This window comes from Arvicola amphibius, chromosome 14 (genome assembly GCF_903992535.2).
Source record: "Arvicola amphibius chromosome 14, mArvAmp1.2, whole genome shotgun sequence".
Taxonomy (NCBI): domain Eukaryota; kingdom Metazoa; phylum Chordata; class Mammalia; order Rodentia; family Cricetidae; genus Arvicola; species Arvicola amphibius.
The window spans coordinates 32,408,520-32,425,944 of record NC_052060.1 but is presented as its reverse complement, the minus strand read 5'-3'; the positions used below and the strand labels follow the sequence as shown (position 1 = coordinate 32,425,944).

General features: G+C 40.3%; 1 protein-coding gene across 1 annotated transcript in view; it reads left to right on the top strand.

The window, feature by feature from the left end:
- The window catches only part of Ndst3 (N-deacetylase and N-sulfotransferase 3), a 116,502-nt gene extending 99,807 nt beyond the window's left edge, over nucleotides 1-16,695 (top strand). The window contains exons 11-13 of the mRNA XM_038311542.1: nucleotides 1,278-1,387; nucleotides 14,038-14,140; nucleotides 16,576-16,695. Of these exons, the coding sequence (XP_038167470.1) occupies nucleotides 1,278-1,387; nucleotides 14,038-14,140; nucleotides 16,576-16,695 (333 nt within the window). The remainder of the gene's footprint in view (nucleotides 1-1,277; nucleotides 1,388-14,037; nucleotides 14,141-16,575) is intronic.
- The last annotated feature ends 730 nt before the right edge of the window (nucleotides 16,696-17,425 follow it).

Sequence of the window (17,425 nt, the reverse complement as noted above, 5' to 3'; positions counted from 1 at the left end):
CTAAAACTGCTGGAAGGGGGGCTTCAACAAGGTTGTGTGACAAGGTCTGTGGCTTCCGTCATGGCCTATGCCACTTTGTCTGACTGGGTTATCGTCCACCACTCACCAGAGAAACAAATTCTTGCCCTGGGTTTCTTTTGGTTTTGTTGCTATCATCCACTTGTCTTCCTGAGGCAGGTCTCAGTCTACAGCCCAGACTGACCTCATGTCCACGAAAGTCCTCCCGCTTCAGCCTCCCAAGTGCCAGTATTATTGGTGTGGTCCCTGTTAGATTCTTTTCATATATATTATTTTTATTATGTATATGTGCCTGTGTATCACATGTGTGTGGGTTCCCACAGAGGCCAAAAAATGGCATCAGATCACATGGAACTGGAGCTTCAGGGGGCTGTGAACCACCTTATGTGTGTTCCGGGAATTGACCCCTGCTGCACTACAGGAGTGCTACTCATTCTTAAACACCAAGCCTTCCTACCCTTCCACTTCATTTCTTTGTTGTTGTGGTTTTGTGAAACAGGGTTTGTCTGTGTAACCCTGGCCATCCTGGAACTCATTCACACTGTAGACCAGGCCAGCCTCAAACACAGAGATCCGCCTGCCTCTGCCTCCTGAGTGTTAGGATTAAAGGCGTGCGCCACCACAACTGGCCCCATTCATTTCTTGAGCATCATTCTGCCTATGTTCAGGTCTCTGGAAATCTTGCCTCTTTCCTCATGGGTTATCAAAGTATTTCTCAAATGCTGCTCCCGGATGGAATTGGGAGGTGATAGGCCCCTATCTCCTTATACTTAAGCTTATTATAACCTTTCTGTTTAAGAGGTGGGGGCAGAGCAAGGAGGTAACTGTTATTGATGTTTAAGACGCAGGAGCTCATACTATTCCCAGCCTTACGCTCACAATCTCCCTGACTTGGTCTCTTGAGTGCTGGGATTTGAGGCATGAGCCAGCATTCTGACTTAATTGAAAGCCTCCTTCTGTACTGTTGTCATGGGTGTGACCATGAGTGATGCCACCCTTGTGTTGGGACCTCAGTCACTTTCCTAAGCACACTGTCTCTCCACACTGTTGTGGCTTCTCAGATAGTATCAGAATGTCTAATTAGCATGACTTATTTACAAGTTCCTAATGAAAATGACTTGATTGCATCTCACAACAATGTGTGCATTTCCCCAAGGACAGTGCCTGGATAAGTACCTGAATTTGTCATTGTACAGTTTCCACATGTTCTTTCAACATCCATGTCTTTTTTCTTCCTTATTACTACTTCGGTAATTCAGTTGCTAATTATCGACGGGCAGCAGCTAAGAAGTGACCCTGCGGCCGTGATGGATGAAGTACAGAAGTTTCTAGGAGTCTCGCCTCATTATAACTACTCGGAAGCTTTAACGTAAGTTTGTGTTCTAATTACTTTATTGAAGTCAGGAAGGAACTGACTATAAAGGAATTGCAGCTGGATGATGTGATTGGCTGGTTAGTGGCTCTTTGGACGTTGATTATTTTCTAGGTTAACATCCTCCAATTGAGGAAGAACTCAGACCGCATGACAAAGAAATGTCCTATGTCTTCTTAATGCTTAACCAGGCAGATTTTCCCTAGAAGGATCATGGAGAAACAAATAGCTGTGGCTCATTAAACTAACCAGGAACCTTAGAAGAAGAAGACGTTACTTGAAATAAGTAGGTACCCTGCCTAGTTTTATGTCAACTTGTCACAAGCTAGAGTCGTCTTAAAGAAGGAAACCTCAATTGAGAAAATGTCTAAATAAGATCCAGCTGTAAGGCATTTTCTTAAGTATGTATTGCTGGGAAGGGTCCAGCCCATTGTGGGTAGTGCCATCCCTGGGCTTGAGGTCCTGGGTTCTATAAGAAAGCAGGCTGAGCAAGCCATGAGGAATAAGCCAGTCAACAGCACTCCTCCATGGCCTCTGCATCAACTCCCGCCTCCAGGTTCCTATCCTGTTTGAGTTCCTGTCCTGACTTCCTTGGATGATGAACTATGATGTGGAAGAGTAAACCAAATAAACCCTTTCCTCCCCCATAAGCCAAATAAACCTGTCCTTGCTTTGGTCGTGGGGTTTCATCACAGCAATAGTAGCCTTAACTGAGATCGTGGGTAAGAGCAGAGCCCACTTAACAGGCGATGTTGAGACTTCTTAGGGACATGAAGACATAACCGACATGGTTTATGAACTGACCTTTGTGTGACTTTCAGAAACAATGTCATCTAGCAAAGAATGCCCCATGGCTGACTGGATGGGGGTGGCACTGTGATGCGCCTGAGCGTGCTTCCTTCTCTTGCTTGTCCTCACCTGCTGTGAATCTGTCCCTGTCAATCTTCCTTCAGCAGTGATGATTTGGGTTTGGTTTGTTGTTTGTTTTGATTTGGGGGATTGCTAGTTTTTGCTGTTTTTCTTAAGTAGCTGACTGGAAACTGGGCCTAGGGAGAGGAAAGACAGGCAGTATGGTGTTAAGGAAGTGATTGCTCTCCTACTGTGTCTATGCCTTGAAGTTCATGCCCTCAGTGCCTTTCTTACATCACCCTGGTCCTTCCTCTGCAGTGAGTCATGAGAACAGTGCTTGCTTCTGTCTCAACAGAGCAACTCAGCGGAGGTACTGAGATGAACTGGCCATAAACCACATTCTCGCTATATATTTCTTTAATTCTAGAATTTATGGATTGAGTCTTAAAGAAACTGAAAAATACGCTGTGAAATATTTCTACTGTTATTTTCTTAAAATACAGCATTTTATTAATTTGAGAATCCCATGTAATATGTTTGAGTCATATTCACCTCCCCACTCCTCCTCCTAACTCCTCCCTATCCATCCCACACCAGCATCCCCCTTCCAACTTCATCCCTTTATCTTTTTCTCCAAATTTAATATCATCATCATCATCATCATCATCATCATCATTATTTCCTCGGTCATGTCATCCCCTCCTGCAGTTCCTCCCAGATAAAACTCAGTTCCCTAAGTCATCTGGGTTTGCTTCTGCTATTACACTTCATTTCATGACAATTTAGAAAGTGAGAAAAGGGTTTCTTTTTCCTTTCAGCCTCCCTTGCAGCAAAGAGTTGGAAAAAAAAAAAAAAAAACATCAAACACTGCCGACGCCAGGTATCAACTGTATGTAGAGACTTTTGGCTTAGAGGCCAAAGGATCCTGCAACTCTGCAGTTTTGAGCTTTCTTCCCGGGAGTCTCTTCCTTTGCCGTTACTATTCACATGCTGGGCTAGTTTTCTATACTCCCAGGATGGCCAGTTTTGTGGAGTTTTAGTCGAACACTAATAGACACAGCTTTAAGTATTTAACATTCAACCTAACTGAAAAGAAAGCTGAGTGCTTTTACTTTGCAGTTAGACATTCAAGTCCACCTTCTGCTCTCAGTTCCTCTCTGAAAAGGAAGCTTTTATTTTCCAAACGATTTTCTATTTCAAGTTGGCTTATCTTTGTATCTTTTTATAGGGTCTTTGGAAAAGCATTCTGTTTCAGAGAGAAGAAATAAAGTCGTCTCTAAAGACACCGTCTCTTTTTCTCGTAGCATGGTCCTTGACCTGCATGCTGCGTGTTTGTCCTCTCTGCATCCTGCTCAGCACAGAGCCTTTTTATTCATCTTCGTTGCTGGAAAAGGCAAAGTGAACTTGGGAGAGTGAATATCAAAGAAACATACCGTGTACAAAGAACCGCGGGTCGCTGTGCACCTGGAATGTAGCTAGCTAAAATTGCCCATTATGTGATTCTCTTACCTGGTGGGGGGAAAGTAGCAGGTGTAATCTGCGAAAGCAGTTTCGGGTTCATCGGGACTGCCTGAGCTGTCACCTTGCTGACATAGATAATGTACTTCCAGGCTGCTTCTTGCCACATTTTCATGTCAGTCGTTGACTGGCCTAACACACCTTGTAAAAACCAGCTGTGCGCTTGTTGTAAGGTATTTGGACAATACATCTCATTGTCCTCGCTTTGAAATGCTCTTTCCTCTCCCCGTGCTCTGCTAAGTTATTTGTCTGCACCCTGTCCTAACGATCCCCTCCTCCTAGCAGAGACACTGTGACCCAACAGCTGTTTTTCCAGTGCTTTGAAAACATGGCCTAACTAGGAGGAGAAATCCATCTCAGAAATAGCATTGACACAACTAACTCCCAATAGACTACTAGTGTATACTTTAGCACTGATTACTGTTGTACTAATAACGAGAGTGAAGATTATCTCTTTTGGTACTAAAAAGGAGCAAAAAGAAATGTACCACAAGCAACTGTACCATTTCAACACTTTGCATTTCTAGGTGCCCTCTTGATCCCCAGAAGATTGAAGTTGTTAGCACCACTGCATTTTTGTTAAGGTCTTCTATTGATGTACTAACTATAAACCGCATTAATCCAGTGTTTACACACAGTACAACAGGGAAATGGGAGGCAGTCTGTGCAAACGGTTTACTCTACAATCTTGGCATGCAGGAATATTCAAAAAGGGCTCTATGCTGATTATCTTCTGTAGAGATAACTCTAGTGTCAAAGGTACTTTCCAAGAATGGCCAAAAAACCCTCAGTAATCAAGATTATTTCTTTCTCCAGTTACTGAGGGAAGTCTTCAAGATTTCTAAATTTCACACAGAACCAACAAATAGCATATGATGCTTTAGCTGTCATGGTGGGTTTCTAATGTGTTTTTATAATGTGTTTTTAATCATATTCACTTGGTGAGTTTGTGATTTGAAATAAACAGTATAAACCTAAAACAATAGGAACAGGAATTATCTAATCAGATTACCATTGTACAGTTCTGCTTTAACATAAGCTTAACCCTGACCTTTGAAGGGGTTGCTGTAGCGATGCTACATAAGCTGTGTTATGTAGTGTAGGGAACTGACTAGTCATTTGAGAGAAAAAAAGAGCAACAATACCTAACACAGATCATGCTAATTCATATAAGCCAGAATCAAGACTATCAACCTTTAATTTTGCTATATATCTGTGGTAGTTTGAATATAATTGGCCCCCATAATCTCATAGGGAGTGGCACGATGAGGAGGAGCGGCTTTGTTGGAGGGGATATGACCTTGTTGGAGGAAGTGTGTCACTCTAGGGGTGGACTTTGAGGTTTCTTATGCTCAGGATACCGCCAAGTGTCTCAGTCGACTTCCTGTTGTCTGCAAGATGTAGGACTCTCAGCCACTCCAGCACCCCAGCTGCCTGCACGCCGTCATGCTCCCCGACATGCTGATAATGGACTGAACCTCTGAACTGTAAGAGAGCCACCCCAATTAAATATTTTCCTTATAAGAGTTGCTGTGATCATAATGTCTCTTCTCAGCAACAGAAACCCTAACTAAGACACCATCCGTTCAGAATTATCACTGGTCAGCAGATTTCTTCCCTTTCAAAACGTTCACCTTGCAGCTCATTTCTCAGTCGGGGCATACTTGTTCAGATTAATGAAACCAGATTGTGTTGTATGAATATTTAATACTAATGCCCTTGGAAAATGTCAATAGTGGGCAATGAAAATATGAAGGCGAGGGGATGACATAGTCTGTGTTTCTCTTTCCTTTTGTTGTGTTTTCTGGTTGGGGCTTGACTGAGTCAGAAGGGAATTTTGAACCCTCTTGATAATTCAGAAAAAACTTCTAATGTCTCTTTAATTGCAGCCAAGTTAACATTGGCCAGGAAATACCACCCACATCACTGCTGATAACTCCAAGTAAAATCTGCCATGTTAAAACTGCCAAAAAGAAAAAAAAAATAGTTGTGATAAGAACTACAATCTGTTGGTTTTCTGGCTGTCTATAAGAGAGCAGCTAGGGAATGCTAAGGGCTGGCAAGAAAGCGGAAAGCCCACTCCAGTTGTTTATGACATATTCATAAATATTTATGTAGTAGACAAACACACAGTTGTTTACTTGGTATCTTGTATGTAAATACACATTTGTATATATTGTCACAAAAAAAAAACACTATGTGATTGGTACTGTTAGTTCTAGCTCTTATTGAAAATAGACTTTTCTCACATAACATGTTCTGATTAGGGTTTCCAGTCTCCTAACTTCTCCCAGATCCTCCCCGCCTTCCAACCCACCCAAATCCACACCCTTTCTTGTTCTTTCTTATTAGAAAACAAGCAGGTGTCTAAAAATAAATAAGTAAATATTATGATACTAATACACAATTAAAACAAACCTGAAAGGACAAAATAAGCAAATGAACAGATTTTTTAAAAAGAGCCAAAGAAAAAAGCACAAGAAACATATAGAGACACACATCCCACACAAAGAAATTCCATAAAGATACAAAATCAGAAACCATCATATACAGAAAAAGACCTGCAGGTTAAAATTTTTTTAAATGCCCAGACAAAACAATATAAAACCAAAAAAAAATCTCCAAACTACCATTGAATTCCTTGTGTTGATCACCCACTGCTGGGCATGGGGTCTGCCCTCAAGTATGATTTGTATATCCAGTGAGACTCCATTTGAGAAAACTAATGTTTCCTTTGCGTGCAGTTATCATTTGGAGATAGATTTGGGTTATAGATGGGGATTTTGTGTCCACATCCCCTCTCAACACTGGGGCGCCACCTGACTTGGGTTTGCTGTCATGGTCTCTGGGAGTTTGTATGGGCATCAGTCCTGTTGTGTCTAAAAGGTTTTCTTTCCTTGGTGTCTTTCACCTTCATTGGCTCTTACAATCTTTCTGCCTCCTCTTCATCAAAATTTCGTGAACCCTGAGGGAAGAGATTTGATGAAGACATCCCTTTTAGGCCTGTGTATTCCAAGGTCTCTCAGTCTCTGCATTTTGTCCAATTGTGAGTCTCTGGATTTGTCTTCATCTACTACAGAAAGAAGCTTCTCTGATGATAGCTGACCAAGATTTTGATATATAAGTATAGAAGAATATTATTAGGAATTATTTTATTGCTACATTCCTTTAGCAGAACAGTAATATTTGGTTTTTCCCCTACGTACTTGATTTATCTGCTCTCAGATTCTTGGCTACCCAAGCAATGTTGGTTATGGGTTCCATCTCATGATGTGAACATTAAATCCAATCCAATAGTGATTGGTTACCCCCACAACTTTTGTGCCACTACTCTACCAGTGTATCTTGCAGGCAAGTCCCCATTGTAAACCGAAGGGTTTATAGCTGGTTTGGTGTTTACCTTTCCTCTCTGGTGGCATGCAGAGTAACTTCAGGACCATGAATACTAACTAGTCAATAGGGGTGAAGGCTTTAGGTAGGCACCAGCTCAACTTCTCTGAGTTCAGTGAATTGTGTAGGTATTTTCTTTAGTAATAGAGGATTACCATCAGTTTTGGAGAGCATCCAATAGCTTTGACAATTGTTGGGGTTGTGTAGTGAGGCGCTGTGGGCAGGGCTGCTTTTCGTCCTGCCCGGCTCTAGGCTTCCTGGCTAGCTTAGCCCCAGAAATAATTACGCGGAAACTGTATTCTTTTAAAGACTGCTTGACCCATTATTTTCAGCCTCTTACTCACATCTTGACTAACCCATATCTAATAATCTTTGTAACACCATGAATGGTATCTTACTGGGAAAGATTCAGCACGTCTGACCTGGTGGTGGCTGGCTTCATCGCATCTCTCTCCCTGAGGAGAGGCATGGCAGTCTATCTCACTTAGGAGAGGCATGGCATCTGACTAAGCCATCTACCTCACTTCCTTCTTCCTGTTCTGTCTACTCCACCCACCTAAGGGCTGGCCAAGGCAGTTTCTTTATTAAAACAGAAGACCCTCCCACATCATTTCCCCTTTTTCTGTTTAAACAAAAAAGAAGGCTTTAACTTTAACAGCAAAATTACATATAACAAAACAGTTATCAAGTAAGAATTATAGTTACAATATTTATATCTACTTTCTTTTATCATAACTAAGGAAAACTATAACTATCTATCTATTCTTCAACTCCATCGAAGACTCCAGAAGGATATAATATTACCTAGGTGAACAAGAAGTAAGCTACTTCCAAAACTCTAGAAATCACAGAGACATCTTGCTGCATAGACAGTCACCCAAAGTTCCTCTCTACCATTGGGGCATCCATCTTTGGCCTACAGGCCAATAGTTTCCAGTAGACATTTCCATGAAGCAGGAAATTTCAAAGGAAGTTCAGTCAGTATCTGCTGTGTCCTGCAGAATGTCTCACAGACTTTTTCATGAATCAGGAACCCCGAAAGATCACATCACCTTTAGGCAAGTTCAGTAGTCCTCTTTTTGTGGGTTCTTTGTGTCCAGTTTATGCAACAGTGCAGGCAATAACAGTTTCTTGCCCAAATGGCTATCAAACTCCATAAGGAGCCTCTTCGATGCCCATCTTCCTCTTGAAGTAAACTGGTGCTGCCAGGAATAGACTTGTCTCATTGTCATGAAAAGCCCTAAGTTATTAAAACATTTAAAATGCCATATTCTGTAGTCTTTGAAAGATATGAAGAATGCCTATCTAACTGAAATATATCTCTACATTTCTAGAAAATCTAACATGACTACAAGTTTGACTATTATCAATGATTATCCATTAACAACCTATATTTTCTAATTATACATTACATTTTTAAATGAACTACACAATCACAATACCTTAATCAAGATCAGAAATATGTATACATATAACAAAATTGACCTTAAAATCCATACCAATGCACATTACTTATATCTATATCATATCACCCTTTAAATGTAAAAGAACATTTATAAACAATATTTGGGAATATGGGCGCAGTTATTTCTCTCCAAACTGCTTCCTGCTGAATGGGGGCACTGTTAATCAGATCTTTCATGGTGTAACCTGTGTGCTAGGTTCCTCTCAGTTGGAAGTTGAGCAAAGTAATTTTTTGAGAGTGTTCACAGCAACCTTTCAGGAGGGTGTGGTCTATCATACCATATTGGGATAAAAGCAATCCACAGGGTCTCATCCTCTGTGAAAACAAAAGAAGAATCTCTTTTCCAAAGTATCATATCCTTAGATCCAAATTCTGAAGTCAAGGTGTTTTCAAAATATCTATGTTTGATTAGTTCAGCAGCATTTATAAACAAATATCTTTTAGCAGCTGTTGCTCCTTCCTCAGCATTTGAACAATTCAAAGAGAGCATAATAGTATACAGTATCAAGATTTTCTGTGTATTTTCCATCTTTGTGCAGCTTTATTATAACCTCTATTTCATTGATTTTTACTTTTTTTTGAGACCCCACATCAGTTTCCACATCTACAACACAATCTCTCCACCTAATTTTTTTTTTTGGTTTTTCGAGACAGGGTTTCTCTGCAGCTTTAGAGCCTGTCCTGGAACTACCTCTTGTAGACCAGGTTGTTCTCGAACTCACAGAAATCCACCTGCCTCTGCCTCCCGAGTGCTGGGATTAAAGGTCGGTGTGTCACCACCACCCAGCTTTGGGTTTGGGTTTTTATGGGGCCAAAGAAATGTTCTGAAACTATGATAATGTTGCTGCCATTGAATTGTAGTATAACATGCAAATATTATATTTTAGTTATACCTTGAAAATGTTAAGAAGTGTGTGTGTGTGTGTGTGTGTGTGTGTGTGTGTGTGTGTGTGTGTGTATTGTTCTTGTCCTGTATTCATAGCATAGGTTATGTAGCTTTGATTTTGAGGATCCATCAGCTCTGGTTTCACATGGAAAATGCCATTGCAGTTCGAAGGTATTTCAGACACACTTCTAAGTATTCTCTGAATGTTCGCTGGTGTTCATCTATCCAAGGTGAATGGTGTTTTCACTGATACAGAATATTAAGACCTGTCATTCTCCTTGAAGAGTCTTTCTTCCCCTGATCCACGTCTCCTTTATCATATCCACATGTCCCCAGGTGATTGTCTTCACAAGCTCACAAGCACTTTTATCCTCTCAGACTTTACTCTTTAGTTCGAGTTTATTAATAATTATAGTATGCATGACTCTAGGGACACAGTGATGGAGTATTTTTAACTCCACTGTGGGGCAACCACAAGGTCAGACTCTAAGCAGTATATTACACTTCGTCCAAAGGCTTGTTTCCTGAAAGCCTTGGAAGGAGGGACCCAGCTATAAAATGGCTACAAATGCCTACATTAAAAAGGCTGTTTTCCCTCCATGTTCTCCCAGAACATGGTCTGGAGTTATTCTTGCAGGAAAGACCATTACTGTTTTATTCAAATAGATGTGGAGACAGCTTTCTCCATCTTCTGTCAAACCTTTTCACTTAGACTCTGAAATACTATTATGTCCTCAGCTTTCCAAGGACCTTCATCCACAGCAATCACTTCATCTTCTACCTCTAGAATACATAGTGATTGGATTATAGGTATACACTACCTTGCCCCTGGTTCATGTGTATAACCTATCAAGTCCACTTAGCGTTTCCATTAGGATTCTACAACCTATGTAGGACCTTGTCCCAAGAAGAAACTGATTCTTCTTCTCTTGGAAGTCATTGACCAGCTGTAGCTCATCATCTGGGAATAGGACATTGTGAAATTTCCTGTCGGTGTTAGAGTGTCAGCTGACATTGTCATCTTCAGGTCTTCAGGCATCCATATTGTTGAGAGTTCAATTGTCCTTGTCCTGTCTAGGCAACACTATGAGGCAACAGGCATCCAAGTGTTCTTATTGCCTTTTCCCCCCTTCCATTGTGTTCCCTGAGCTTTAGGTATATAGGTCGTGCTGCAGGTGTAGCCACTAGCCTTGAGCATCCCACGGGCATTTATTCTCTGTGCTTTCTGTAATAGTCTCCATCTAAAACACAGCGAAGTTTCTGTGATGAAGGATGAACACTCCACATATATGTGGATATAAGGCTACTTAGAATATAGTTAGAAAGTACATTCGTTTAAGTAAATGGTATTTGTGAGTTGTTCTCTAGGGTCTATAAACTTGCTAGCCAAGAACAGATGGCGAGGTTTACAGGACCTCCTTCCTTCCCACTTAGTGGGCCGTATGTCCAGCTAGATACTATGGAGGCCCATCCTTAGGGAGGAGGCTTCCAGGGCATTTCCAGCTTGATTCCTTCCAGTGCACAGTTTCTTCAGTAAGAGGGTCTTACCTTATTAAGCACAATGACAATAGCACATATTGTTTTTCTTTTTTTCTTTTTTTTCTTTTCTTTTTTTTTTTTTTTTTTTTTTTTTTTTTTTTAGACAGGGTTTCTCTGTAGCTTTGGAGCCTGTCCTGGAACTAGCTCTTGTAGACCAGGCTGGCCTCAAACTCACAGAGATCCACCCACCTCTGCCTCCCGAGTGCTGGGATTAAAGGTGTGCACCACCACTGCCCAGCTACTCAAGATGTTTCCTATGTGAGGCACTGGTGTTATATTAGATGCTTTGGGGAGAGCACCCTCACCTCATGTGACATAACTCTATTAAAAATGTATATACATATACACACATAAATGTTATATGTATTTTAAATAAACATATAGAGTAATATATTTCCCTGTGGTTTTTCTTATACATATTGACATAATTTACCCCTTCCTCTCTCACGATATTGCCTTTCCTCCCCATCCATAGTTAAAGTCCCCTCCCCATGAGCCCTTCATTTTTCATACACTAAGTATAAGTTTCTTTTCAGATACACATTTTACAAATAATTTCTCATTTCTTTTCTTAAGTATCTTCGGAAGAACAAAATTTTAATACATTCAAATTTTTCATGTTATAATTTATCTTTAAAAATATGTACATAACCTAAGGGCATGAAGATGTTTTATGTAGGGTGAGGATATATGTCAGTTGGTAGAGTGCTCGCTTAGCATGCACAATGCCCTGGGTATGATCCTCAGCCCTGCATGAACCAGGGGCGAGGTAGTATATACCTATAATCCAATCACTATGTATTCTAGAGGTAGAAGCAGGAGGGTCAGGAATTTACTAATTGAGACCAGTTTGAGATAAATAAGACCCTTTCTAAAAAGAATTTTTTTCTACATTTTTTTCTTCCAGAGTTTTTATAGTTTTAACTTAAAGGTTTAGGTCAGTCATCTATTTCATGTTAAATTCTCCATCAGTGTGATGTAACTGTCAGTGTTCTTTATTTTCCATGTTAATATTCATTTTTTCTGGGGCTGGAGAGATGGCTCAGAGGTTAAGAGCATTGTCTGCTCTTCCAAAGGTCCTGAGTTCAATTCCCAGCAACCACATGGTGGCTCACAACCATCTGTAATGAGTTCTGGTGCCCTCTTCTGGCCACAGACGTACACACAGACAGAATATTGTATACATAATAAATAAATAAATATTTTAAAAAAATATTCATTTTTTTCTAGTACAATTTGTTTTAGTTTCTTCATTGAATTAGCTTCTTTCTACTTGTTAAAAGTCAGTGAACTCAGATGTGGAGGTCTGTTTGTGCAGCCTTCATTTTGCTCCATTGATTGGTCCAGCACTGTGTCTGAATTACTCAGAATTCAGGAAGCATTGAAAGTATGCAGTATACAATCTTCAATGTGGCTCTTGGTTTCAAACTTTTTAAAATGTTCTAGTTTACCTAGGTCCTTCATATTTTCAAATATATTTCAAAGTCACTTTCCATTTCTTCAAAAAAATTGGCAGAGTCTAGCCAAGCTCTAATTGGAATCATACGAATCATATACAATGTTGGAGCCAGCCAATCAAGTATTTAATCTTCTCTGTGAATGGCGCAGCACCCATTTGGTTAGACCTTCTGTGTTTTTGTATTTTTCAGTGGTGGCGTGGTTTTGTTCATTTTATTCGTAGGTATTTCAAGATCATAATTTAAATGTTTTTATTTAAATTTTATTATAATTTAAATGTGCTTTCATTTGCATTTCCAAAATTGTTCCCAGGCTGATTTTGAGCAAACTCTTGAGGGTAGAAATTTGAGTAGTGCAAATTGAACACCAAAGGAAATTCACCCTAAGTAATTCTTCCTAGCAGAGAAGAAACGATGGCCGTCAAATCACTAAATAACAAAGGTGAAGGAATTACTGTTGCTGTTACTTCCATCTTTACATCTGAGCATGGAAATCACTGCTTTGCTTACAACAAATACATCCATCATGGTACATACAGATAAATATAAAATAGAAAGGTTGGGCCTTGAATGTAGAATCAGTAGGCCTAGACTTGAACTCCGCTGAATACTGAGAAAACAGTCTACAGAAAATTAGACCAGCCGGGCGGTGGTGGCGCACGCCTTTAATCCCAGCACTCGGGAGGCAGAGGCAGGCAGATCTCTGTGAGTTCGAGGCCAGCCTGGTCTACAAGAGCTAGTTCCAGGACAGGCTCCTGCAAAGCTACAGAGAAACCCTGTCTCGAAAAAAAAAAAAATTAGACCATGACAAGTATTTTTGTCATTGTTATCTATCGTGTGTGTGTGTGTGTGTGTGTGTGTGTGTGTGTGTATGTGTATGTGTGTAACTCACTTTATAGACCAGGCTGGCCTGGCGCTGCCTCCTGAGTACTGGGATTAAAGGCATGTGCCGCTGTCCCCAGCCCCATTATCTATCTTATACTTAGTGAGAATTCACAAAACAAAACACCATGTTATTACTTCCTAAAGAGCTATAACAAAGGCCCAAATGAGAAGGAAGTGCACGAAGCAGCATTACAAGCAGAAATGTAAATTTAGCATATTACTACCATTTTTTCTGTAATTATAGCAAAAAAATTGATTTATAGGCATTTTCGCTTTAGTGCTAACCTCATATTGAAATTAAAAAAGATCATTAAACAGAAATGTAGTGGAGCTGGAGAATTCACATTCTAACATTCCAAAGTAATGAAGGCCTGGTTGCTTTTCAGGGGATGAGGGTGGACCCTATTGCTGGCATATAAGTTTCTCTGAATAGGAGGTCTTGTGGAAATTGCTCTATCAAGAGCCTGGCAAACTCATCAATATGACAGATGGGCTGAAAATTAGGAAGTGTGCCAGAAGACTTGATGTAAACAGTCATATGAAAAACGTGCCCGTTTCCCTGGGTGTGAACTGATAACTTTTGTGCGCTAGCCAATGTAGCTCGTAAATGACTTGAAAACTACTCGCTTTTAATCTGGTCGATCCCCTCTGCTTTTAGGTTCGATTCTCACAAAGGCTTCTGGTGTCAGCTCTTGGAAGAAGGAAAAACAAAGTGCCTTGGAAAGAGTAAAGGAAGAAAATACCCACCGATGGATTCTGATGTAAGTACAGAACCTGAAAATAGAAAATGTAGAAATGGTAAATAATAACAATGCCACATATTTTCTTAGAAAAGGGGTTAAAAACAAAAGTCAGGCTTTGTACAAACTAAAAGTCAGTGCATCCCTTTCTGCTTCCACGTCCACTTTGTGGTACAGGGTTATCTCCTGCACAAGAGCAGCAAGGGTTTCCTGTGGCTACACCAAAAAAGAATGTGGCATCCCTACCCTAACAAGAACTAGTTATCCCTCTGGAGGAGGGAGAAGGAGGAGGGTGGGGATGGAAATAGGGCTGGAAATTATTAAATTTCACTATATAAATGTATAAAAGCTGTCAAGCAAAACTGAGAAACAAAAATTATGAAATACAGTATTCCAAGAAAGGCAATGGTATTAAAATATTATAAATTAGAAAGAAAGGAGAGAGAGAGAGAGAAGAAGAAGGAGAAGGAGAAGAAGAAGAAGAAGAAGAAGAAGAAGGGAAGGAAGGAAGGAAGGAAGGAAGGAAGGAAGGAAGGAAGAAAGGAAGAAAGAATTAGCCAGGCAGTGGTGGCGCACGCCTTTAATCCCAGCACTCGGGAGGCAGAGGCAGGCAGATCTCTGAGTTCGAGGCCAGCCTGGTCTACAGGAGCTAGATTCAGGACAGGCTCTAGAAACTACATGGAAAAACTAGAAAAAAAGAAAGAGAGAGAGAGAGAGAGAGAGAGAGAGAGAGAGAGAGAGAGAGAGAGAGAGAGAATTAGGTGGAAGAAAGGACTAAATGAATATAGGTTCCCACCAGCAAATCAGAAGACCTGATGATCCTAGGATGAGAACCAACTGCTGAGAACTGTCCTCTGGCGTCCTCCCATGTACCATGGCATGTGTACACACACAGAGAGTAAGATAAATTAAGTGAAGTAAAATAATATTTTAATTAAATTTAAAGTGATATTTGTGTTTCAATACATCGAGGTTGGTTGTTTTGATTTTCCCATTTACATAATTGATGTCTGTCTTGCAAGAATGAAGAAACAAAATTTGTGATTCTAAATCTGAAAAACAGGTAATACCTTACTACATAATGATAGCTTCACAGAATTGCCCTACTAAAAATGTCAACTACACTCAAGAAGTGGGATATATCAACCAGAAATTGAAAAAATATTTTCTGTTTTCAATGTCAAATGATCCTGTGGAACATAGATTATAATGTTAACTGATAATATGGGATACTAAACTTTGAACTCTTGATATGCTAGTGAGACAAGATTTCTCTCAGTTATTCAGCACACCAACACATAATCTACGCTTTGAGGAACTAACACATGCAGGTTGTTTTTTGTTTTGTTTTGTTTTGTTTTGTTTTTTGTTTTTTTTTTTCACATGCAGGTTGTTATCCAACACTTTGCTTATTCTGCTTAGGACAATGGCATGGTGAATGACTAAGGCTGCCATTTTCATAGTCCCGTATTTGTACATGGGCCCTGTATTTTTCCTTTATGCTTACTTTGCATACACTAAGATTTATTCATAGTATATTTAGCATCTTGTCTGACTATAAAAATATAAGTTGATTACTATAATTTCTTAGAGCTCAGAAATTTAAATATTGGGTTTTTATTTTCCTCACAGTATTAAATACACTGTGTTAACTGACGATCCCGAGGTGATCAAAATTTCTCAGTAATCTGTATTTATTTAACAAACTTTTATCCTTAAAGGTTTGGAACACGGTGCATTGTGCCAGTCTGATAGACAGGACTTTGGTCAGGTCACAATTCATGTCTATACAGAAGACATGAGCAGGAGAGGGATCTATTGTTTTCATAAAGCAATTACTTGGTGAGAACTCTAATTCTGTTTGAGTGTCTATCAAAATAGCCATCAGATCACTGTGAAAACATTCAGAATACACTAAAACGTGTTGAAAGGTAATTTTCCCCATTGTTTCGATAAAAAACTTAAATATATTAATTTTCACATCAAAGCTACTTCTATGTGTAATTATTAAAAGGCTCTAAGGTGTGTATCTTAGTGTTTTATTTCACTCTGGTCTAACATAGACAAAACTGAGATACTCTACAAATTTGATGCTAGTCAAGATTAATAGGAAAAACTCAGCGTTTCAGAATATTGACTATAGATGCCAACGAGTTACTCTGTAAACACACACTGAGTTTGCCTAAAGGAGTAAAGTGTTTGATGTTGTGCACAGAGGTGTGGAAACAAGCGTGTTTGGAGCAGCAAACGTCACCAGTGCAGTGGCCACCTCTCCTAGTGCAGATTCCAGTAGACAGGAAAGCCTAGCATCGCAGGTGTTACCAACACAGTCTACACGCTTCGTGCCACTCTTGACCCGTACTTGGGGTGCATGAGGCGCTTACTTCCGCAGAGCCAACAGGCATGGAATGTATTTTAGTAGAATAAAATGTATGTTTCTCCCCCTTCGCACTCAGAGCAGAGCGTTTCTGTCCAGTTACTACCGGGACCACAACGTGGAGCTCTCCAAGCTGCTGCACCGGCTGGGGCAGCCTCTGCCCTCATGGCTTAGACAGGAGCTGCAGAAGGTGAGGTAGCGTGCAGAAAGTTGTGGAGGCAGAAAGCAACGGGAATCTGTCCGCCGACCAGCATGCGCCTCTCCAGAGCTCACAGAAGCTACCAAAAAGCTGTCCAACACATACCTCTTCGACAAGAAAAACACGTGAGGCTCCTTCCATGTGCTGGCATATGGATGATTGTGGGGGTGGGGACATATAAAGGATCTTTAAGAAGCTTCGCAGTCGGTGGCGACTGTGTACCCGTGTGGAAGCCCAACAGCAACCAATGTAAATTCAAAGGCAAAACCAAAAACACTGGCACTGGCCTGTTCCACTTCACACTAATATTTACTATTTTGTCTATCAACTAAAGTTGTATTTCTGTACATTTCTGGACCACTGTTTGACTGTAAAAAAAATTATTTGATTCTGTGAAATATCTTCTACAATGATAAATGTCACAGTGTGGAATGCCAAAAGCGTAAGAGAGAAAAAAAAAAAGGTTGCCAGCATAGGCCATGACTGAGAAGCTATATATGGACTTTGTCTCCACTAAACAGAAGCGAAAGATGGTGCTGGAGCCAGGGCGGTGACTGCTTGTGTTCAGCCCAGTGTGCTTATGGGGCTCTGTATTGCAGACTTGTTAGCCAGTAAATAGAAACCTATTTTTACATGAGAATAGTGAGTAACAATGGAACAGTGACGACTAAATCCTCTGAGAGAAAGAGAGATGGCATCTAACTGTACGGTACGCCATTGAGAACGCTAT